A 23,356-nucleotide genomic window follows, 5' to 3' on the forward strand; every position below is an offset into this window, starting at 1 on the left:
AATAGCTGTACAAATTTATGTTCTTTTGATGGTACTAAGTATTGCTTGTTTGAGATGGAGACTAATTGATGTTAGATTTTGTAGAGCATTGTGACTGATGCAAGACTTTTCTTTGTTGTAGAGACATTAATATGTATTACATGTTAATAAAATTAAAAATCAATTCAAAGATTGTATTGTTTAAATCAATTATATTCAAACAAATGGATTGGATGAAGGCTCAGTCTATACACTGCCTGTAACCGAGTACGGCAGAAAGTGTTTTTCCCCCGATTACAGTACTGATTTTCCCCGATTGATTACTGATTTTTCCCGATTTTCCTATGTAGAGAACATCAAAAGGGTAATTATATATGAATTAAAAAAAAACTGTATCAATAATTATGCAACCTTCCTTTTCATTCATACATTTTTATCATTGACCTCCCATGGGCAATATGGATTTTGATGACCAATCCTAAAAATTAAAACTTTTCCGAAGCAAGGAAGTCATGTGAAGTGATTTTCTTATATTATTCAAATATCTAAATGATATTTCTCTAATTATAGAATACTTATTCAAATGTGCAAATAAGTAAACTTAGAGCTGGAAGTACTTTTTTAAGAAGATTAGGAAAATACTAAAAAAAAATATGATTTCAATTTCTGATGCAGTGTACTGATTGTCCACTATCAGTGTACAGATTGTCCCAGAGAAGATGAAGTTATAATTACAGATTTTTCTAGATTTTCTCTTATATTTTCATAAGGAAAAAGGTTCATTCTAAGTTTTATTTTTAACTGTTACTTGCAAGGAAATATCAACGTAGCTTTAATAGCTTTCTAAAAATGTCATCTTTGAAGAAATAGTAGTTCACCATCAGAAGACACATCCATCTGAAAAACTTGTCATTTGGAGAAGACTTGAAGAGGGTGGTGACAGATAACATACCATGCATTCATTCCAGAACTTCTTGACAGAGAAGGAAAAACTTTTATTGAAATACAAGATGAAAAAATTATAATTTGTAACTTATCAACAAATACCCACAAAAGATTATCAAAAAAGGCAAATCATCACATTCTCCAACCATTTCAGACAATTTATCATATTCACCAAACTATGAATCCAGAAATATACTAACAAACAGTAAGTTATGAACCCAAAGCAAGAGGAAACCTGTTTAAAGTTTCAAAACCAACCAATGAAATATCAATGAACAAAAAAATCTCTAATTCAATTTTATTTATAAAATTGTAGAATTACAGGTTTGCAGGAAAATTTTTCATATATTCCACTATTTTTATTAGCACATGCCTAAGTGTAATGAAGATCCACATCATAATTAGCTTTATTTTTGAAGGATTAGCTTTTTCAAAATCGGGGACAATCTGTATATGTATCAGGGAAAATCGGTAATCAACACAAGCTGATCGGGGACAATCTGTACACCAAAGGTCAAGTTTAATTGCTATTTTTTTTCCCATTTAAATGCTTATTTTGTCCAAATTTCTACTTGCATTTTTCAGATTATTATATTTGAAAAAAATTTCATGAAAAAAAAAACTAATTTATACTCCCAGTTTTCTAAAAGCAGACTAAAACAGATGTTTTTTACTCAAATCAGCTGCAACAGCATCAAAATAAAGAATAAGGAAGATCATGATGTAACTTCAAAGCAATCCCACCTCAGGATATCAATTACTAATGACTGCTGACCAGACAGAATAAATGATCCTTAACAGAACTATAGTGTAAAATTTATCATGAAAAATCAGTACAAAATCGAGGAAAATCAGTACTATAATCGGGGGAAAATCACTTTCTGCCGTACTCGGATATAGGTAGTGCTATATAAATCCTTTCCCTTACAAGACGGATGAAATAAATGGTTTTTACATATATATATAATGTTTATTCATACATCATATAGTCTCACATTGCCGGAGTGGGTGGAGGCAACCGGGGCCTCCCAGCACAATAGATGTTAAGTAAAGTCCAGAACATTTCTCGGGTGTAAATTTAAAAAAATAATGTCTGGTTTAACCCGCCACTGCATGTAAATAAGACTATCCAAAGTCAGAAACTTTGTCAGTTGTTGTCTTCCGGTTTATCTTTATCGTTTTTTTCCCCCCGTTTTTTTCTGGGTTGCATGAAGTGCAAAACCAGCATATTGCTGTGCAACTGCTATTGTTGACTTCATTATTGTTCATTAACAGGATTTCTTTGTACGGATTGATGGGAACTAAGTAAAAGACAGTTCCAATTTCTTGTAATTCAAGTGCATCTCCAATTATTGAGTTGTTTAGATTTTTTTCACCCATTTTTTACATTTTGAATTTGCATATATTTTTAAATGTTCACTATTGTTTAAAAAAAACATTCCCTGCAACGCGGCTATTTGATTTCCCAGTTTTGTTCCATTTCTATTTGTCATTCAAGGGAATTTGGTGTTGATATCGGCAGACCTTTGGTAGTATACTTTTGAATATGATATATTGTAATATATACTGTAAACACTTGTCTTTTGTTAAAGAGTTTATATATGCAAGCTTCTAGATTGTCTTTTGTTAATTATTGTTGTCAATATGGTGTTGGGATATTGTCTCATTGACGTATACCGACATCTCATTTTATTCATATTATCTTTCATCTAAGATTTTTACTTCTTGAACTTACCAATCACTAACTATCAATTTATGGTGTAGTGGTGCTTCCGGCTTGGCCTAGTAAAATTCTATCTTTGTCGGGACGTTCTCTCTAAGCTCAACTGTTTGATGGCTCCGATGACATTCTATACACGCGATTCCGTTATTTTGGATCGAAAACATGAAAATCATACTCTACTGTTGAATTGCTGCTCCAACGAGTTTAAAGCTAGAGCTTGAAATCGGAAATCGCACAATACAATACAATATACATTAAACTTTATAATATTTAGAGTCGGTACTGATATTTGAACAGACAAACATAAAGTTCTTTAGAGCTTTTATAAACGACATGAAACATATACATATATACAGTAGTAAATACACACACTTTACACAACACACACATGCATTTATGGTTTCATAAAACTACAGTAAATGTACTTTTAGTAATTAAAAAGCTATTCCATGTTAGCGTAAGTAGTACGTTATTTAGAAGCACTATAGAAATTTTGCATGCAGCATTGTATAAACACTAAACTTTAAAGCAGTAACATTATAATTTAAGTATTGGACATATTAGGCTTTACAACAAATATTGCAGTGGCGCGAGTCACCATTCCTTGAATTTATCATTTTTTTTAATTGTTGGAAAGATCATTTGTGTTCTTAAATGGTTTGAGAATTCGTTCCACAATTTTGCACTAGCATATCATAATGAATTAATGCCATACCTTTTAATTCTTATCCGAGGGAATAGCTGACAAATTCTGGTATCAAAACAATAATTAGATTTTTTATTTTAATTAAGTCATATAAGTATATGAGGGACTTTCTTTCTAAATAATTCTATATACACAAATAGTCATAGTTCTTAGACGTCTGACTTCCAGTGTAGGCATTTTCAATTTTAATAACAAGTTTTTTGTATATGAGGTATTGTAGTCATTATAGATAAAGCGTAAAGCTCTTTCTTGTATCCCCTCTATCGTATATTGACTATTGGGATGAGGGGAGTACAGTGGCGCTTACCTTGACATAGTACATGTAGTAAATGTAGCTTCACTAATAGATAACTCATTTAGATTAGTTGATAAACAGGGTTCTCACTATTGATTTTTGAAGGCGAGTCCAGGGACTCGTCATTTTTGGCCATGGTGAGTCCAACAGTAAGAAGATATTTTATTGCAATATACATGATTCATCATTTTAGCCTCCATGACATAATAGAGCAATGAAATGACATTGAATTCAGATTACTTTTAAACTTTTGCTATAAAATGATGATATGCATGTTCAGTTTATACAAAATATTTCAATTTTGTTACATCTTTGGACTCATCAGTTTTGAAAATGGTGAGTCCAGACAGATTTTGATGAGTCCAAGACTCATGGACTCGCCTTAGTGAGAACCCTGATAAAAATATGTTTTACTATGCCAGACGCCCCGGTTTCGACCACCAGTTGTCACAGTCGTAATTTTGAAAGTTATGTACTACAATACCATGCTACAATATAATAAAATAGTTAAAAGACTTTTGTAACGATCTAGTCTTCTGTGAGGACCTAGAGGGTCAATATTGTATTCGTATGGAAAAAAACCAATGTCCTTAACATTTCATACCAATATTACCTATATTTCACACCTTTTTGCATTTTACCTCCATGATATGACTAAATTAGTGTTTGTGAGTCCTGTGTGGAAAGCAAAATATACCGTAATCCAAATGCTGAGTTGATGCGTCAATAGTAAAATTCTTCCATTGTCATATGAAGGAGCAGACCCATATCATGTGTATTTGTCGACATAGATTTAATGTGACGTCAACACTCTGCTGCAGTAATTAAGGACTGGAGGTTATTTGACAGAAAAACCTTGGCAATTGTGTTTGCAAGACTAAAATGATTGATGGTTTTAGACTTATGCAGATGAAGAGTACTGATCAAAAATTTCAATATTTAGACCTGTCACAAAGTAAGAATTTTAACCTTGTATTGTTATGTAATTTTTAACGAGACATTCATTTATACTTGTTTGCTTTAAATTTGCACCAAAACTTTGAACTTGCAAGTGCAGATTTTAAAAAATGCGCGGCAAAAAAGGTCCTTAATCGGTGATAAATGTTGTACATGTATGTGAATATTCCGGATTGCAAATGGTAGGTCCAGATTTTTTACTGAATACTAATCAACAATTTTTCAGTATTCAAAAAATATACTTTTAATTTGTGAGACTCTACATTTAAATAAAGACATGGATAGATTTTATCTTTTGGCAATACGCTTTTTAACAGAAACTGAATAAAAACAAAGAAATATATTCGATTGATTATTTTTCTAATTAAAACTTTGCTTTATAACTATAGGGAGAGAACACACACATATGTTTAAAGGAAAAAAGTCAATGTATCCCGGATTTATCTTATTTAAAAATTATATCCGTTATATATCCTTTTACTCACACTTCAGTTTGTGTGTGTATATATATAGTATATATGACCCTTTCCAAATATAAGACTTTTGCACAACCTACAACCTACTGGTTGAACAAAAAAAAAATATATTTGTATATATATTTTCAAAACAGCACAATTTTAACCATATTTTAATATAGTTAAAAAATTTCTATTGTTTGTATAAAAAAAATGCTTCTCTATCATGGTTGTTGAAAATATAAGTAAATCAACACTTCATTCAAGTAAACAGACACCTACCGGAAAGAGACGAGACATTGCGGAGTCACACGGAAAATAAGGATCTGAGCGCATGCGAAGATTAAGTTGACAGAGCAGAAGACAATACACAAATATTTGTTATTGTTTTGGACATATTCAATTTAAGAGTTGTGAAAATTGACAATTAGTTAGCGGATGATTATGAAGAGACGGAATGTCGATTGCGGCAAAATTCGACGGATCCCCAAAAGAACAAAAATAACGGACGGTTTCTACGGAAGGTGATTTTCCATTTCCAATATGGCAGCAAAAATGTTTCAGAGGATAAATATGTATAATCCAATATTGATGTTGTTTCCAAAATACCTCACTATGTTGTTTCAATTTACATGTATCTCATCATAATATCAAATGCTAACTATTCGGGGAAAGGATGATAACATGGCGATAGCAGATTCTTTGTTCGCAGTCTTTATTTTCATGTTAATTAGGTTACCTGGAGAGGATTATTTCCCCTGTTAAGTCTGCATGTTTTGGTTTGCGTTATTTATATATCTTATTAATTTATATTTTTGATTTAAAAATGAAATCATACATAGAAATAGCAGATCTAGGGATTTTGATTAAATATTTCCTGGTCAGTGACTGCCATTAACTATGTGTTTATAATGTATAATTAAAAATATGAAATTGCATTTTATTGAGCAACACAATTTATTGATACAGTTGTACTCTAAAAGTTCAGGTTTGAGCCAAATACATATTGTAAATTCCCATGTTAACCAAGATAATCAATAGTATACACCTGTCAAAATGCCATATTCTCACTCACACTTTAATTAAAGTTGCCTTGGTTACAGGAAATCATGTTAATTGATTTTTAACACTATGTCCTAAATGTGTAATAATTTCATTATGTTTGATATTAAAACTCAATGACTTATAAACTTACTTCAAGTACTCTGATCAGAACATTTGCTTTGTTGAAAGCAACCATGTACTTTAATTTATGCTTGTTATTCCAAATGATGGTCATGATGGTGACAGTATTTTATATTTGATTTATGATCAAACATTTACATACTTTAAACTAACCGATTCTTTTTTGCAAATAAAAAATTACTTGGTTAAGTTAACCCTTTCCTCCATGGAATTTTTTTTTAATGTACCCGATTCGCATAGGATTTTTCAATAAAATGTTGAAAATAAGCTTAGCTTACTTTAATGAAATATTGACAGTACCTTAAATAGACCAGTTAGATAAAGAATATCTTATAACTTTTTCAATATCACACCCGTATCAACCTGAGACACCAATATAATCCCAAGAGCTCTATTCGAGGGATTACATGTATATTGGTTGAGGGTTGATACGGGGTGTGATATTGAAAAAGTCATATCATATACACTTTATTATATACTTCAAGTAGATGTTTTCCCCCCGTGAATTGATGCAAGTAATACAGAATAAGGGTTTGATAAAGCCTTTACAAGCATAACTGTTATCGATGACGTGACGTCATAGAGGATTAGGGGTTTGATAAAGCCTATGTAACCGTGACTGATATCGATATCATCACGTATGGTTGATACAGCACGATTGTCATTGATTGTATTACACATACAGTTTACCTGTATTTACTACTTAGAATATAATAAACTTATTTAATTTTGGTCAGTTATATATCAAAGTAAGATCTTCCCTTGTACATACATTGAAAAAATGAGAAAATCGCTAAAATAAATCACGGTTAAGTCAGCTAGAACCTGTCCTATTCAGGGATCTCTATGGATGAAAATTTAACGATGGAGGAACTTTCACCATGACAAAATCCTGCGTCTACGGCGTGACGTGATCGAAAACATTTCATTCCTTCATTTCCATGTAAGGAATGGTGAACAGGCTGATATATTGCTTATTTTATTTATTTCATTATAGAATAACAAATATTTTCATTAATTGTCATTTGTAACAATTCCAATGCCAAGCCTGCTGCTCCCCCTTAGTCAAGAATGATCACAAGCTGTCCTTGGGGTTCCCACTTGTTATTTTGCTATTTTGGTAATTGTATAGGGCTTAAAAATCTGTTGGATATTTAATAAAAATATTTTATTTCACTACATCAAAGTCAGAAGTCATGAATAGGTATCGACGATATGCAGCATCAACTACCAGAAGTTTCGTACTTGTTTTGTAAAACGCTGAAAAAAAGATTTTGAGGGCAAAAGTTTGCAACATAAAAACTTTTTAATGACTTTAGATAACTAATTTCATAGTAATATATGCAACATTCATCTTAAACCGGAAGACTGTATGTATCAATTTGATTGTAAACTACGGAATGAATTCGGAAATTTACGAAATTTCCTCAGATATGATCAAGTTGCAGTTAATATTTGTGTTTTTACTTTTAAACTTGTAAAAATATTAAATATTATCTATAATTGCTGTGCTCGTGTTGTTTGGCATGAAATTATGTTCAGTTTTACGTCTTAGTTTGTACTCGTTTAAAAAGGGGGATGCTGATTGCGTAAGTCGTCAATATAAGCACGTGTTCGACTTGTAAAACTTTTTTCTTTATTACTGGATTAAACATTTATTTTTTAATCTAAATTTCCATTTGCATTTGCTGAAAACGTAATTAAATAATGCAATCAGTCGTCTATCTTGATCAAGAGTTCTCCTGTCAGGTGTGTCGATCTACCTGTACAAGTAATTAGTGATCTTTAGCCGGATATCCCTCAGGGCTTGAAAATTATAATCAGGAGTACCCTTTGGAGTTTAATACAAAAAGCCTAAGGGTTAATTGATTATAATTGCTAACAAAAATGGCAGCGGCTAGAAAAACGAAAACAAATTTTGACAATGGCGGGTAGTATCATTTGACGATGGCGGAAGATAATTTAACGATGGCGGGATCTTTTGACGGTGGTGGAAGATATTTTAACAATGGTGGGCTGCCATCATAAAACAGGTCATGGAGATCCCTGCTATTACTAAGTACCATAACTAACTCGGCCTTATGTTTCGTAGATTTTGTTTTCTGTTATGTTTTCACTATTTTTTACATTTTTTATGATAACTTAATTTTTAACAATGTTTATACATGTTATATATAAATTGAAGTGGCAATAATAAATTTTTATGAGAAAAATAAATAAAAATAATATACAATAAACTTATATGCATAAAATATTGTTAAACATATGTTTAAATTGAATAAAAGGAAATTGAAATAGGAATTTTATATACAGTAACATGATATATAATACTTTAAATTTAAGGGATAACTACTGCTATTGGATATTATTTTGTATATATTGTTGGTATGGCTTTTTTGGTAAACTAGTGTTTTAATGATTGGCGTGTTTAATCTTTATTGCTCATAATGGTATACAAACATAGAGAACTTTCAATGTTTGACAATGAATGGCTTGTTAAAATTTTCATTAAGTTGTAATTCATTATTAATGGATTAATTGAGATAAAAACTAAAAACTTTTCAATGGTCACATCAAACAGATTCACATAGAATCTTACAGTCTTCACGCTCAACCACAGGCCCAGCAGCCCAGGCTTGTAAAATTGCTGGCGGGCCTGTAAAAATCATCTCTACAGGCCAACATAGTCTAACTAAAATCTTCCAAATATTGAGCTCTGGGCAGGTAGATTTAAAAGTTTATCGTGAAGACTGATCTTACCTTTTTGTAAAGGTAAGTCGAAGTAAACCTTATTATTACACCTCTTTGGAAAAAAAGGAAAATCTTATTTATGTAGTTAAATTTTTTTTTGTGTCATCATGAACATTTTAATTATGAAAAGTGGAGGTGCTCTACCTAAAAACTATGTTGAAAACATAGTTTTGTTAATAAAAAGTCACAAATTTTATGAAAACATCTTTTTGTGCTAGGATTTCAACGAAAAATTGACATCTTGGTATAATATGCTATTCTTAAATGATTCCTGGCTGTGAAAATTATCACGATTTTCGATTTGTCTGTTAGGACACTTAAAAATTCAACGAACTTGGATTTTAATGAAAATTTATTTAGTTTAAACTTTATAAAAATCTGATGCTTTTTTATGCTCCCTCCGCAGCAGAGGGGGCATTTAGTTTTACCCTTGTCCTTCTGTACGTCCCAAAATAAGTTTCCGTTCTCTAACTTTAGTTTGCCTCAACCAATTGTTATAAAACTTATACACACCAAACACAGAACACAGATCAAGTTCGAATTTGGGTGGCGTCACTATTGCCATTCTTGAATTATGTCCCTTTGTAAATTGCAGAATTTGCTGTATATTTACAATCGGGGGCATCTGTGTCCAATGGACACATTCTTCATTTATTTCTCTCTACCTCATACAGTGTTCCAGCTTGAATCTCAGGGCAGAAGGGTGCTAGTTGTCTGAAAGGGCACTTTAGCGTTTAAACCCAGATTTTAAGGGCAATGTTGGACAGTGTATAAATTACCTTGAATATTGCTAGGCTCAGCTGGAGAACATTAGTTGTATTTAAACCATATTCAGAAATTAATGTGTTCTTGATGATGGTTCCAGTAAGAATTTTTTTCATCAAATTATCATACCATGAAGCAAAGCATATCATTCTGATGTTAATCTAAACAAACTTGCAGTCTTCACACTTAACTTTTTCAACCTACAAGTCAGTAGGACTTGTGGTTCATAAATTTTTACAAGACCACACAAAATATTATCACCGCTGAGCAGCGCGAAGCGCTGCGTACCAGCTAGGAGGGTCTGGGGGCATGCCCCCCAGAAAAATTTTGAAAAATTAGATGCAAAATCCTGCATTCTGAGAGCTTTGAGTGTCATGTTTTGAAGATAAATTTAATAGGAATAACATTGACAATTGGAGAAAAAAGTAAAAAGTAGCTGTTATAATAATTTTATTCTCTAGAATGCTGTAACATTTTTTAGCCTCTGATGGTTCAGCTGCAGGCTTCTCATATTTAGAGCAATAAATTTGTGACTCTTATTCTTCTCGTGAATTTTAATAGTATCCAGTTTAAAGTTGTCACTACCTGGGGTCACAAACTGTGAATCCATTTTATGTTCTGTGCACCATGAACAGAACATTTTGTTTTTCAACTCATACATCAACCACGGACTTCCTTCTAACCAACTGGAAAGGAACTGACGCGACCATGTAGCGTCGTACTTTCTCTTCCTTACATTTTCATCGGCGGGGGCTAAAACAGCTTCCCCGGACGAGCTCGGCCAGTACATTGCCAAAGAAACATTTTGGGAATATAAGTTAGGGGGAAGGAAACCAATGATCTGTCATTTCATACAATGTCTCGATCCAGTATTAATCGCAATACGTTTAATTCATGTGAAAAAGCGCAAAATAGAAACCGATTTATTGGTATCACTAATTACCAAAGACGCAAAGAGCGTACCAACTACCGAAAAATCTACAAGCCCAGTCGGACTTTTGAACAACAAATTTGACAAGTCCGCGGCCGATTTTACTGGCCAGGACCGTCGGACTTGTGGCTAAATTCGAAGACTGAACTTGTACATTTGGTATGGAAAATAATCATCAGAAATTTCAATGTTTTATAACTTATACCAAAATAAACAAGTAGTTTTGAAAGATGGAGTTATACATGCAAAATTGAATGTTGAATGTAATTAAATTATCTACATTTAAATTACTTGTTCAAACATATAGTATATATGTTATTGAGAGTTATTTATTATCATTTGAATTGTTACAAAAAAGTAATTTCGAGTGCACACCAAAGTGCTCCTCAGTAAGGAGTTTTATAAATATAACAGGTGAGACAGGAGATGATCATATTTTATATTGATGCAATAATATATTGCAGAAGGTATAAACAGTTACTTTTTTCTCCATCATTGTTAAAAATAAATTTGTTGAGTGATCCTATGTCAGGAGGATTATAAAATACAAGAAGTATTAAAAACAGGAAGTGAATCTTGTTATGTTCAAAGTACAAATTTCTATGATTCCTCTTTAAATTTCATACTCATCGTTATGAAACAAAACATTTTTTACCAATTAAGTCAAAACTATGTATGCCTTTAAAATTGTTTAAGATTTTATTTTTTATGTTACAATGTATGCCTACTGAAATAAATTTTTTCAGGTGTACATGCTGTACATAAACATTACAAATAGATAACATGTGGACATTTCATTCTGTATTAAATATCTAGTATTTGTTCAATTATTTTAAATCCACTAATTAGCAGTAAACAATCATTAACAAAGGTGATAAAACTGCCAAAGCATTAGGTATTTAACTTAATCCCATTGTCAGTTAATTAGTGTTAAACAATCAGGTAACAATTTTACCGGAAACGCCGGTAGGCATAAAATTTGGAAATTTTATTTTTTTGAAAAGGCAGAGGGATGCATTCTTTTACTTTGGAGGGCAGAAGGGCGGGGGTGATGGCACCAAGGGCGGGCCGCCCTTCTATTTAGGGCAGGCGGGAACATTGCTCATACATAAACATGCCAGTGGGCTCGTGCTGACATGTCAGTTTTCTAGTGAAATAGAATGTTCTCTGTCATACTTAGTTAAATGGTGAATGTAAAGGTGTCAACAATACACATGTCAGTAATTGGTTAAAAAGGTGCATATGATACATTATTAAAAAACAAAAAATAGAAATAAATAAATTAAAAAGGATTTTTTATAGGCCAAATTTGTTATCAGTGAGCTCGAGTTTGTTATATGTAGAAAGGGCTAGGCGTGAAATTAAGTATTTATGAAAATATGTTGGTTTACAGTATATGTAAATTTGCAGGTACTTTTGTACCTGGTTATGCAAGCAAACAAAAGTTCACTCAATCAGTAAGATCAATTTCAGTTAGTCCTAGATATGCACAAGTAAATACTTTAGTACTTACAGACTTACTGTGTCTTTACTTATCAGAAATTTAATGGCAAAGCCTAAATGAAAAACATTAAACCAAATATCTTCAATTTTTTAAATGTTTTCTTTCAGTACCTTTTTGTACCTGAAGTTTTTGATGGTTTGGGCTCTTGTCCTGATGGCAGATTTCATATTAGAGTTCCGGTTTGAGTATCTGTGGCCATTCTGGTTATTGGTTCGCAGTGTCTATGATTCATTCAAATATCAAGGATTGGTAAGATTAGCATTCAGTTATTAATCATAATATATAAAAAAAAGTTAATTTTGTGTTCATTTATATTTGTTGTTTGTGTCTTCTGGATGAAATTATTTTAAAATCAAAATATTTACTTTCAGTAAAAGTTGTTTCAGTATAACTAAGATTAATTTTAGTCATAAGATTTTTGTGAGCCATTGGGGAACATGCTATAATATTGATGCTGCAGTTGTAGAAGCAAACATGAATTTCTTATACTCCTATGTAGTTCTCTTTGCCTGCTTTAGCCTCTCCATACTATGAATGCTGGTGGTTGTCAGTGATTTACACTTTGATATCCTCAGTAGATAATTCCATTGGTAATATATAAGATGTCATAAAACAAGAGTGTCACCAGCAATCATTCTGTTTCACAGTGAATCACTTAACACAAGCATGAATGATTTTTGACTGAATTGCCTTATGTGTTATGTATATGTTATTAAAAAGCAGTACCCAGGGCTCCAAACCATTCAGGTTCATATTATCTACCTCTATTTCTGGTTAAGATGAAGTATATTTAGTGGCAAAAAGTTTGTTTTTATAATAACGAGAGAATTTTAGCTTTTGACAACAAGCCATTTCTTACACATGTTTCCGTATGTAATATTTTCAGGCATTTTCCGTGTTTTTCGTGTGCATTGCTGTCACCTCAGATGTGGTGTGCTATCTGTTTATACCTGTTCAGTGGTTATTTTTTGCTGCTAGTACTTACGTCTGGGTCCAGTATGTATGGCATACAGGTAGGTCAAAGGTTACATATTGATATATATGAAGGTTTCATTTAAACATCAACCCTGAAGAGATATATACATTGTGATATCCCAAAAAAAAACCCTTAAATACTTTATTTTTCTGAGCAGCTTTATTTTACAAAACTATTTTGGGCAGAAATCACAACCAAAATAAACCAACTCCTGTCAAAGAAGGAAAAGGAGAAAAGTAACAGTATAAATAAACATATGGTATGAGTTTTGCTCATTGTTGAAGGCAGTACATTGACCTATAGTTATTAATTTCTATGTCATTTGGTCTCTTGTGGAGAGTTGTCTCATTGGCAATCATACCACATTTTTATGCCCCTGCCGTAGCAGTGGGGCATTAAGTTTTACCCTTGTCCGTCTGTATGTACGTACGTACGTCACAAAATTGGTTTCCGTTCTCTAACTTGAGTTTGCATCAACCAAATGTTATGAAACTTATACACAATGCTTATTACCAACAAAAACAGATCAAGTTTGAATTTTGGTGGCGTCATTTTAACCGTTCTAGAGTTATGCCCCTTTATAAATGGAAAAATTGCAAAATTTTTAATTTCCATTCTCTAACTTAAGTTTGCCTCTACCAAATGTTATGAAACTTATACACAATGCTTATTACCACAAAACACAGATCAAGTTTGAATTTTGGTGGCGTCACTTTTACCGTTCTAGAGTTATGCTCCTTTACAAATGGAAAAATTGCTGAATTTTTCGTTTCCGTTCTCTTACTTGTGGCAGATTTTACAATAAAAAGGAAGTATTGCTTTTTTGTATCCATCAAAAAAGGTATTGCTGAAACTGTGAAACAGAGTGTGAAATGAAGTAATGCATTATTTTATTTAATAAAAGGTGTCTTTCTGAGTAAATAAAAATAAAAATCACCCTGTGTTTATGTTTTTTGTTAGAATTAGTGGGTTTTCAATTTCAAAATATTGGACATTGAATAGACATTGTGACCTACTTGACTGACATCTAGCTTATTTGGAGTGGAATTTTAAAGTATTATTTTTAAGTGGAGCCTAATAACATGGACTTATATTTTAATAAAAAGTATTCTTTTGTGTTTTAATTATAATTCTAAGGCACATTTTTATTGGTAAAGGCTAAAAAAGGTAATTTAATAATATTATTGCGAACGTCACATCTTTTTCGTCCATTGGGGTATGTTACGATCGCAATTTATTTGTTGGTTCTCAGACGGCCCGTTGTTATTTTTAACTCGGGTTTTATAAATAATTGATATAAATAGCAATCACATTAAATTTTGATGACGAAAGGGGGTCAAAGGACTTTCGGAATCAATATCATTGGCTGTTTTAGTTTTTGCGAACGTTACTGCTCTACGTTTCCGTCCAAATCAATGTCACGTGAGCAATATATATTTAGATCTGTAACTCTCCTGTATAGGAGTTACGATATCGCCCTTTGCAGAAATGGATGCGGAGCCGGTTCCCTCACATAATGGGAAAGCAAAGAAGGTAAGATGTCTGTTATATCGTTACACGAGGTCCTTTATTGTATTCCGTCCATCAAAAAGACATTCGCAACAAAACGTTGAATCAAGTAATGTCATTTAAATGTCACATTAAGAAACTTTTGTTTTGGTTTTTCATCTCCCAACGAGATTTGACCATATTTTACGTACAGTTGAGTCTTCTAGTTCATCAAAATACATTTCTTTTAATAATTTGATGCGAACGGTATAACATGGACAGATTTTTATGTAGCGATCGTTACTTTGGGACAGTATATTGTTGATGTGATGTTATATAAGAAAATTAAAACAGTCTAATATAGTAATGAAGGGGCGCTCATTACTATATATATTTGAAGGTAATAGTCTTTCCTTTTCGAAGAGCTTCATACCACATCTTCTATTTTTATAATAACAACTTAGTTCATTAATTGCCAAAATTAGTCCAGTTCTTAAAATTGTCAAAATTGGCATAAAAGTCATTGCTCACAGACAAATTTACCAAATGGTAAACATACATTTGATTTTCAGGGGTATCTTAGCATAATCTCAGGTAATCATTAAAAGAAGATGGTAACTTGAACTGTTCTAGCTATAATTAATGATGACAACATATCTTTAATTACCATATATACTGAAAGCATTCGGCAAAAAACTATGTCTTGATTGAAGTAAATTTGAAGGCAGTACTTCAATACATTTTAAAAATTTTAATAGTTGTTCATTTTTTAAATTGTATTCATATACCAGTAATATTTTCAATTTATTTTCTTTCAGATGCAGTCCTCCAGAACTAACAGAGACGATAAATTTTTCAAACATTAAAATATTTTTAAGCTTCTTAGTCTAGGCAGTATTTTCGACTTTTGAATGCAAATGCATCATGAATTAAATGGGCAAAGCAAGGTGTTCTGAAGACTACAAAAGACTTTCTTTACCAAAATCCATGGTGAAAGTCATTGAGGCATTGATCACTATGGTATTTCCATCTTCACTGCGAATTGATTTGAAATTGTTCATTCTTCTGTTTTTTGATGTTTCTTGGTAGACATTACATGGGCATTTTGGCTTGTGCTTCATAAATAATCCATATCCCCCTTCTGTTTTGAGTGCCAAAGGTTGCAGGTTAAATTCGTAGCCAGATAAAATAAGACATTAAAATTGGGTCTTTGCTGCTTCTCATCCAAGCCAAAAGCATCTAGGAGTAAAAGCAAAGGTCAGCATACAGAGGCAACAGAGTCTGTATAATGTGTCTTTGTGGAAAATCCATCTAAGCGTGTCGGTCTAGTACAAAGCAGAGATCATATTACATCAACTTGTTCTCTTCCTGATGTGCACATACCAGGTTGACACTGGACGTTAAACAATAATTAATCCATCCATCCATAAAATCTGGTGTGTCAGTCTGGTACAAAGAACAGTTCTTATTGCATTTGGTACTCATATCATATCAACATCTCAGTTCACGACTAAAGATATGAACAGATCTAGAAGAATCATTCAGTTACATCTGAAAACTTTTTCGATAAAGATATCATGAATCTTATTTTTCACCTCCTGTAACAATTTTGGCCCTATTTAGTGCGACCCATCTAGATGGCAAATTTTCTTAATGTATTACTGAAGAAGATGTTGCTAATGTTACTATTACAAATTGGTTTCTTGTGTATTCATTTGATACAAAGTACACCTGCCAATGACATTCTGTATATTTAGATATTCTAAACCAGACTGTACAATTTAATTACTCAAAGCATTTATAAAGCACGACTGTGTGCATACATTTTATTTTTTAAAGATGCTGTTGCTAATGTGACATGTCCAAATGTCGCTAACGTTACTCATTTTTGTCTCCGTCACATTAGCAACAGCCTTAATTCAAAACATGTTTTCTTTTAAGAATCTGGCACAAATTAAACTAGTAAAAAGTAAATATTGGCAACACATGCAACTTTATACTTATTCAATTCTTTTTACTGTGTATTAGATGTCATTTACTTTGAAAAACATAAACTTTTGTCCCATTTTCCATATGTCACATGTCCATCATCTTAAACATATTTTTTTTCCACTAATATATTAGAAATAGTAATGTGAAAGATGCTGAATATCTTCCTAAACCCTTTACCTTTTAGAATTTATTTAGGTTTTATTGCTGGTTAAAGGCTTTAAACCAAAATTAATGAAATTTTGGACCAGGGTGCAAAAGGAGAAAATGTGGGTATCCTGTTTCCTTGGCAACCATTCAATAATCTCTTACATTATTTACTCCTTTTTTGAAGAATTATGATCTACTGATAATAAATTTTCAGAAAATATAATTTTTTTTCGTGTAATGCCTTCTTTAATTATTTATCATGGAAGTAGGAGGCAGAACACAATACTGTAAAATCTGCCTTTAGTTAGCCTCAACCAAATGTTATGAGACTTACACACAATGCTTATTACCACAAAACTCAGATCAAGTTCAAATTTGGGTAGCGTCATTTTTACCGTTCTTCTGTTATGTCCCTTTATAACTATATGATTTGCAAGCGGGGGCATCATCTGTGTCCACATGTGGACACTATCCACATTTATCTTATTATACGCCCGTTTACGGGACATATTATGGTATACGTCTGTCCGTCTGTCATCAACATGTCAGACCTTAGCTCAAAAACGCTTTAACCAATTTGCATAAAACTTTGGTGAATTGTTTATGTCTATTGACGTGAGCTCCCTTTCATTTTTTATAAATTTTAAATTTTACGTTTCTGAGTTATGGGGTTTTATTCATTAAAAAAAGGGGGATTTTCCAGTTTTCTGACAATAAATCAAGAATGCTTTCACCAACTTGCAAGAAATTGTGGTGAATTGTTTATATCTATTGACATGAGCTCCCTTTCAATTTTTATAAATTTTAGATTTTACTTTTCCGAGTTACAGGTTTTTATCCATAAAAAAACAGGGTTTTATTCATAAAAAAAAGGGGGGATTTTCCAGTTTTTGGACAAAAACTCAAAAATGCTTTCAGCAGTTCTTATGAAACTATGGTGAATTATTTATATCTATTTAAGTAAGCTCCCTTTAGAATTTTATAAATTTTACATTTTACATTTTTGAGTTATGGGGTTTTATTCATTAAAAAAGGGGGGATTTTCCAGTTTTCGGACAATAACTCAAAAACGCTGTCAGCAATTCTCATGAAACTTTGGTGAATTGTTTATATATATTGATGTAAGCTCCCTTTTGATTTTCATAAATTTCTAATGTGACATTGAGAATTAATTGAACTTTATTTGTCTATAGTCTGACAACAGATTTACTAAGTATTGCGCAACAGCACAGTGTATTGCACAACAGCAAGAAATCTTTAATTGAATATAAATTCAATTCATATAACCAATTTCAAGTTATTTGACTTCATTTATTCAGAAACCTTTAATATGTCAAATATTTAATTACAATCCAAATTCAGACCTGTATCAAGCTTGAATATTGTGTCCATTTTTGCCCCAACTGTTCAAGGTTGGACCTCTGCGGGCGTATCCAGCTGCGCTCAGCGAGCAGTTTATTTTTACATGTTGACATTTCTTGATAATCTGAACTAACTTTTTATACGACCGCAAAAAAATTTTGTGGTCGTATATTGGTATGACGTTGGCGTCGTCGTCGTCGTCGTCGTCGTCCAAATACATATTGGTTTTCGCACTCTAACTTTAGTTTAAGTGAATGGATCTTTTTGAAATTTTACCATAAAGTTAAATACCACAAAAGGAAGGTTGGGATTGATCTTGGGGGTTATGGTACCAACAGTTAAGGAATTAGGGGCCAAAAAGGGGCCAAAAATGAGCATTTTCTAGTTTCCAGACAATAACTGTGGAACGGTGTATGGATCTCTCTGAAATTATACTACAAGTTTCCATACCACAAAGGGATGGTTAGGATTTGCTTTGGAGGGTTATGGCTCAAACCGTTTAGGAATTAGGGGCAAAAAAGGGGGAAAAACAAGGTTGTCCTGGTTAATGGACAAATACTTTAGTACAAAACATAATTTAAAGCAGTGTAAGGGAGATAAATCAAATACATCATTGAAATTATCTCCCTTACACTGCTTTTAAATTATGTATAAAGTAATGGTTAATGAACAATAAAGATAATCTAAAACAGTGTAAGGGAGGTAATCCAAATACAACGTTTTGGTTACTTCCCTTACACTGCTTTTAAATTATGTTTAAAGAAATGCATATTTATAAAGGAAGACCAGTAAAAATATCTGCAAATGTTTTCATCTTTTTTTTTTACAAAAAAATCCATATGAAAGATTTTACACTATATTTTTATTAATTCTATTATAAAATAGATTGAGTTAGCACTATGGTAAATTTAAATGGGTAATTATGGTTGCCAACTCCATTGGAAATTTGAATTGAGATTATGACCATATCTTGAGGGAAAGAATTTTTTTTGGGGAAAAAGGGGGGGGGGATAAAAAGAAATTGTGGGGAGGCCAATTTTTTCTCATTTCAGATTTCAGAAATTAAAAAGAATTATTCTTCAAATATTATTTTTTTTTCAAATTTCAAATATTGAAAAATTTCAAGAAGTAATCTTTAATTGCACAGTATGGCGCATTAGATTTGTAAAATCTTTGATCACATTTATTTATTTGTTATGCCGAATCTAACAGTGTATTTAGATTTTTAATTTTGGGTCCAGTTTTCAAATTGGTCTACATTAATGTCCAAAGGGTCCAAAATTAAACTTTGTTTGATTTTAGCAAAAATTGAATATATGAGGTTCTTTGATATGCTGAATCTAAACATGTATTTAGATTTTTGATTTTTGGCCCAGTTTTCAAGTTGGTCCAAATTGGGGTCCAAAATTAAACTTTGTTTGATTTCAACAAAAATTGAATATATGGGGTTCTTTGATATGCTGAATCTAACCATGTATTTAGATTTTTTATTTGTGGACCCCGTTATCTAATTGGTTCATATTGAGGTCAAAAGGGTCCAAAATTAAACTTTGTTTGATTTCATCTAAAATTGAATTATTGGGGTTCTTTGATATTCCAAATCTAACCGTGTATTTAGGTTTTTAATTTTGGGTCCTGTTTTTTAAATTGGTCTACATTGAGGTCTAAAGGGTCCAAAATTAAACTTAGTTTGATTTTAACAAAAATTGAATTCTTGGGGTTCTTTGATTTGCTGAATCTAAACATGTGTTTAGATTTTTGATTATGGGCCCAGTTTTCAAGTTGGTCCAAGATAGGGTCCAGTATTTAAACTTTGTTTGATTTCAACAAAAATTGAATATATGGGGTTCTTTGATATGCTGAATCTAAACATGTATTTAGATTTTTGATTATGGGCCCAGTTTTCAAGTTGGTCCAAATTGGGGTCCAAAATTAAACTTTGTTTGATTTCAACAAAAATTGAATATATGAGGTTCTTTGATATGCTGAATCTAACCATGTATTTAGATTTTTTATTTGTAGGCCCCGCTATCAAATTGGTTCATATTGAGGTCAAAAGGGTCCAAAATTAAACTTTGTTTGATTTCATCGAAAATTGAATTATTGGGGTTCTTTGATATGCCAAATCTAACCGTGTTTTTAGATTTTTAATTTGGGTCCCGTTTTTTAAATTGGTCTTCATTGAGGTCCAAAGGGTCCAAAATTAAAATTAGTTTGATTTTAACAAAAATTGAATTCTTGGGGTTCTTTGATATGCTGAATCTAAACATGTGTTTAGATTTTTGATTATGGGCCCAGTTTTCAAGTTGGTCCAAGTTGGGGTCCAAAAATAAACTTATTTTGATTTCAACAAAAATTGAATATATGGGGTTCTTTGATATGCTGAATCTAACCATGAATTTAGATTTTTTATGTGTGGGCCCCGCTATCAAATTGGTTCATATTGAGGTCAAAAGGGTCCAAAATTAAACTTTGTTTGATTTCATCAAAAATTGAATTATTGGGGTTCTTTGATATTCCAAATCTAACAGTGTATTTAGATTTTTAATTTTAAGTCCCGTTTTTTAAATTGGTCTACATTAAGGTCCAAAGGGTCCAAAATTAAACTTAGTTTGATTTTAGCAAAAATTGAATTCTTGGGGTTCTTTGATATGCTGAATCTAAACATGTGTTTAGATTTTTGATTATGGGCCCAGTTTTCAAGTTTGTCCAAGTTGGGGTCCAAAATTAAACTTTGTTTGATTTTAACAAAAATTGAATATATGGGGTTCTTTGATATGCTGAATCTAACCATGTATTTTGATTTTGGACATTGGACCATAATAGGTAAATTAAAAAAATTCAAGTTCTTAGACCACATTCTTTCTGTGTCAGAAACCTATGCTGTGTCAAATATTTAATAACAATCCAAATTCAGAGCTGTATCAAGCTTGAATGTTGTGTCCATACTTGCCCCAACTGTTCAGGGTTCGACCTCTGCGGTCGTATCAAGCTGCGCCCCAGCGAAGCATTTTATTACAATATAAGAATGTAAAAAGTATGTATTGTGAAATGGTTACTCTTCTTAATCATGTTGGATTAATCTTACTCACATTTATAAATAGTGTCCTGTTACCTGTATTTATTTAATGATATTGAATAAAATAAATATTAGTAATGTTTCATAATTGACATTTGTTTTTAAATACTTGTAAACCACTTCCAACTTCCTATTCATTTTCCTGTAATTATATTTAATCAAAAACAACAATGGATTAAGTTCTGATCTGTGTCCTGAATTTTAAGTTGACCATGCATCAAAAATGGTGATAATATAGAAGTAAAACAAAATTATACAAAAAAAAAACCTTTTGAAAATATGATCTTTTTGCAGAAAGAGGAATATGTCTTCCTACAGTTTCTCTATGGTTGCTGTTTGTCTACATAGAAGCTTCAGTCAGACTCAGAGAATTGAAAGCTTTACCATTTAATCTTGATCTCTGTAGACCATTTGCAGCTCACTGGTAAGATTTGGTGTTTTATGAGGAGTATTCATGTGCTTTGGCAATACAAAACAAATATGGTGTAAATGTTAGTGAGACAGAACCCATATATACAAGTACACCAAAATAGACATGTAATTACACTTTATTTTACTACACTTCATCCAAGAACTACAAACCAACACCATTGCTTGGGTTCAATATTTCCTAGATTTTATTTGAATTCCATCACTGATCAGAATTATGAGCAATTGCTTCCCAAGATTGGTGATTTCATAAAATTGTATATACTACGGTAAAATCACACTGCATTATTTACACATACTTTTTTTTTACTTTGGTTGACATTTCTTTTTTTTCTCTTAAATCATTCACATAAATTTTGTTTCAGCAATACAATAAGAAAATCATAAATAAGGTACTTGAATGCACTAAATACTAAATTTAATGTCAATAGATGTGCTGTGTAATTGAATCAAAGAACAACTGAAGTTTGTAAATTTCTCATAATTTCAGTAAAACCCATATACATTGAAGTTTAAAACAGACTATATTCTTTAATTTATATTTCACAATGCCATTCCCGTTTTGGTTAAAGAGGGAAATTTTTGAAAGGGGTTTATTTTGCTAATTTTTGCAATTAACAAAAAACTGGGTAAATGTGATCTTTAAAAAAGATCAGGGACAAGAAAAAGACGGGTTTGGCTTTCGGGTTTCTGGTGAGGGTAAATTCAGAAATGCTCTTTAATGCTTAAAATTCATGTTCATTTGGCCCTAGAACTCATAAATGACTCATTTAATTTAAACTCTGCAAAAAAATAACCCAGTTTTCAGTACAAAAGATTCAGGAATTGTACATTGTATGTTTAAAGTTTTATATTTTGGTTTCAGTATTGGTTATCCTGTTGTTACACTAGGTTTTGGTTTTAAAAGTTATGTGTCTTACAAGTTTAGATTGGTAAGTTATTGTATAACAAATAATATATACATAACATAAACATACGATTGATTGAGGATATTCACTAGACCATATAAAAGCTTAGTTGATCACAATTATATGAAAAATTCTCTCAAAAGTGAGCTCAAATATCACCACTGTGTTGACCCATTTTACAAATCCATGACAGATTCTGTCAAAAGTATAGACATACAGTAATAATGAGAGAATGGCTACACAATTTTGTACAACAATGATTATGATGTTAGATAAAGAGTGTGTTTATTTCATTCAGTGTACAAAAGAAAAAATGTTTCAACAACAAGTTGTCAGGATCATTGACTGTGTCTGATTATTATTATGTTTTGTTTTTGAATTGATCTTTTAATATCATAACTTGTGAACTATTGCCATCACTTATGGTGGGTCATATTTCCTTCAATCTGTAATTGATTAAAAAAGATTATACATTCAAACCACTGGCTAAGTTGGAACCAAGCGCTGTGGGGAATATGTTAATGGTTTCCGTCTGTCCAAAACACATCAATACTAATAGTCTGTTTGATATAAAGCTTTCATACTTGGTAGGATTATTTATAGTCATATTCTTTTGACCATGCTATATCGTCAGTCTGATTTGTATTCATTGATATTGTCTACCGTGGAACATAGATGTTGAACTGGGCTTCCTTCATGGATTTATTTTTTACTGTCATGACATGCAAATTTTTTTATGCCCCCGCTGTAGCGGAGGGGGTATTAAGTTTTACCCTTGT

At 31.8% G+C, this 23,356-nt stretch overlaps 1 protein-coding gene and 1 long non-coding RNA gene across 2 annotated transcripts in view; both read left to right on the top strand.

The window, feature by feature from the left end:
- The first annotated feature begins 5,337 nt into the window (after positions 1 to 5,337).
- LOC127725746 (macoilin-like) overlaps positions 5,338 to 23,356 on the top strand; it is a 28,677-nt gene continuing 10,658 nt past the window's right edge. Inside the window, exons 1-5 of the mRNA XM_052232960.1 lie at positions 5,338 to 5,584; positions 12,304 to 12,445; positions 13,083 to 13,209; positions 21,535 to 21,664; positions 22,535 to 22,601. Of these exons, the coding sequence (XP_052088920.1) occupies positions 5,499 to 5,584; positions 12,304 to 12,445; positions 13,083 to 13,209; positions 21,535 to 21,664; positions 22,535 to 22,601 (552 nt within the window). The 5' untranslated portion in view covers positions 5,338 to 5,498. The remainder of the gene's footprint in view (positions 5,585 to 12,303; positions 12,446 to 13,082; positions 13,210 to 21,534; positions 21,665 to 22,534; positions 22,602 to 23,356) is intronic.
- Positions 13,947 to 15,680, top strand: LOC127725752 (uncharacterized). Its single transcript, XR_007993127.1, has 2 exons — positions 13,947 to 14,705; positions 15,479 to 15,680. It is a non-coding gene; the product is annotated as an uncharacterized LOC127725752 (long non-coding RNA).

Source organism: Mytilus californianus, unplaced genomic scaffold (genome assembly GCF_021869535.1).
Source record: "Mytilus californianus isolate M0D057914Y unplaced genomic scaffold, xbMytCali1.0.p SCAF_15, whole genome shotgun sequence".
Taxonomy (NCBI): Eukaryota; Metazoa; Mollusca; class Bivalvia; order Mytilida; family Mytilidae; genus Mytilus; species Mytilus californianus.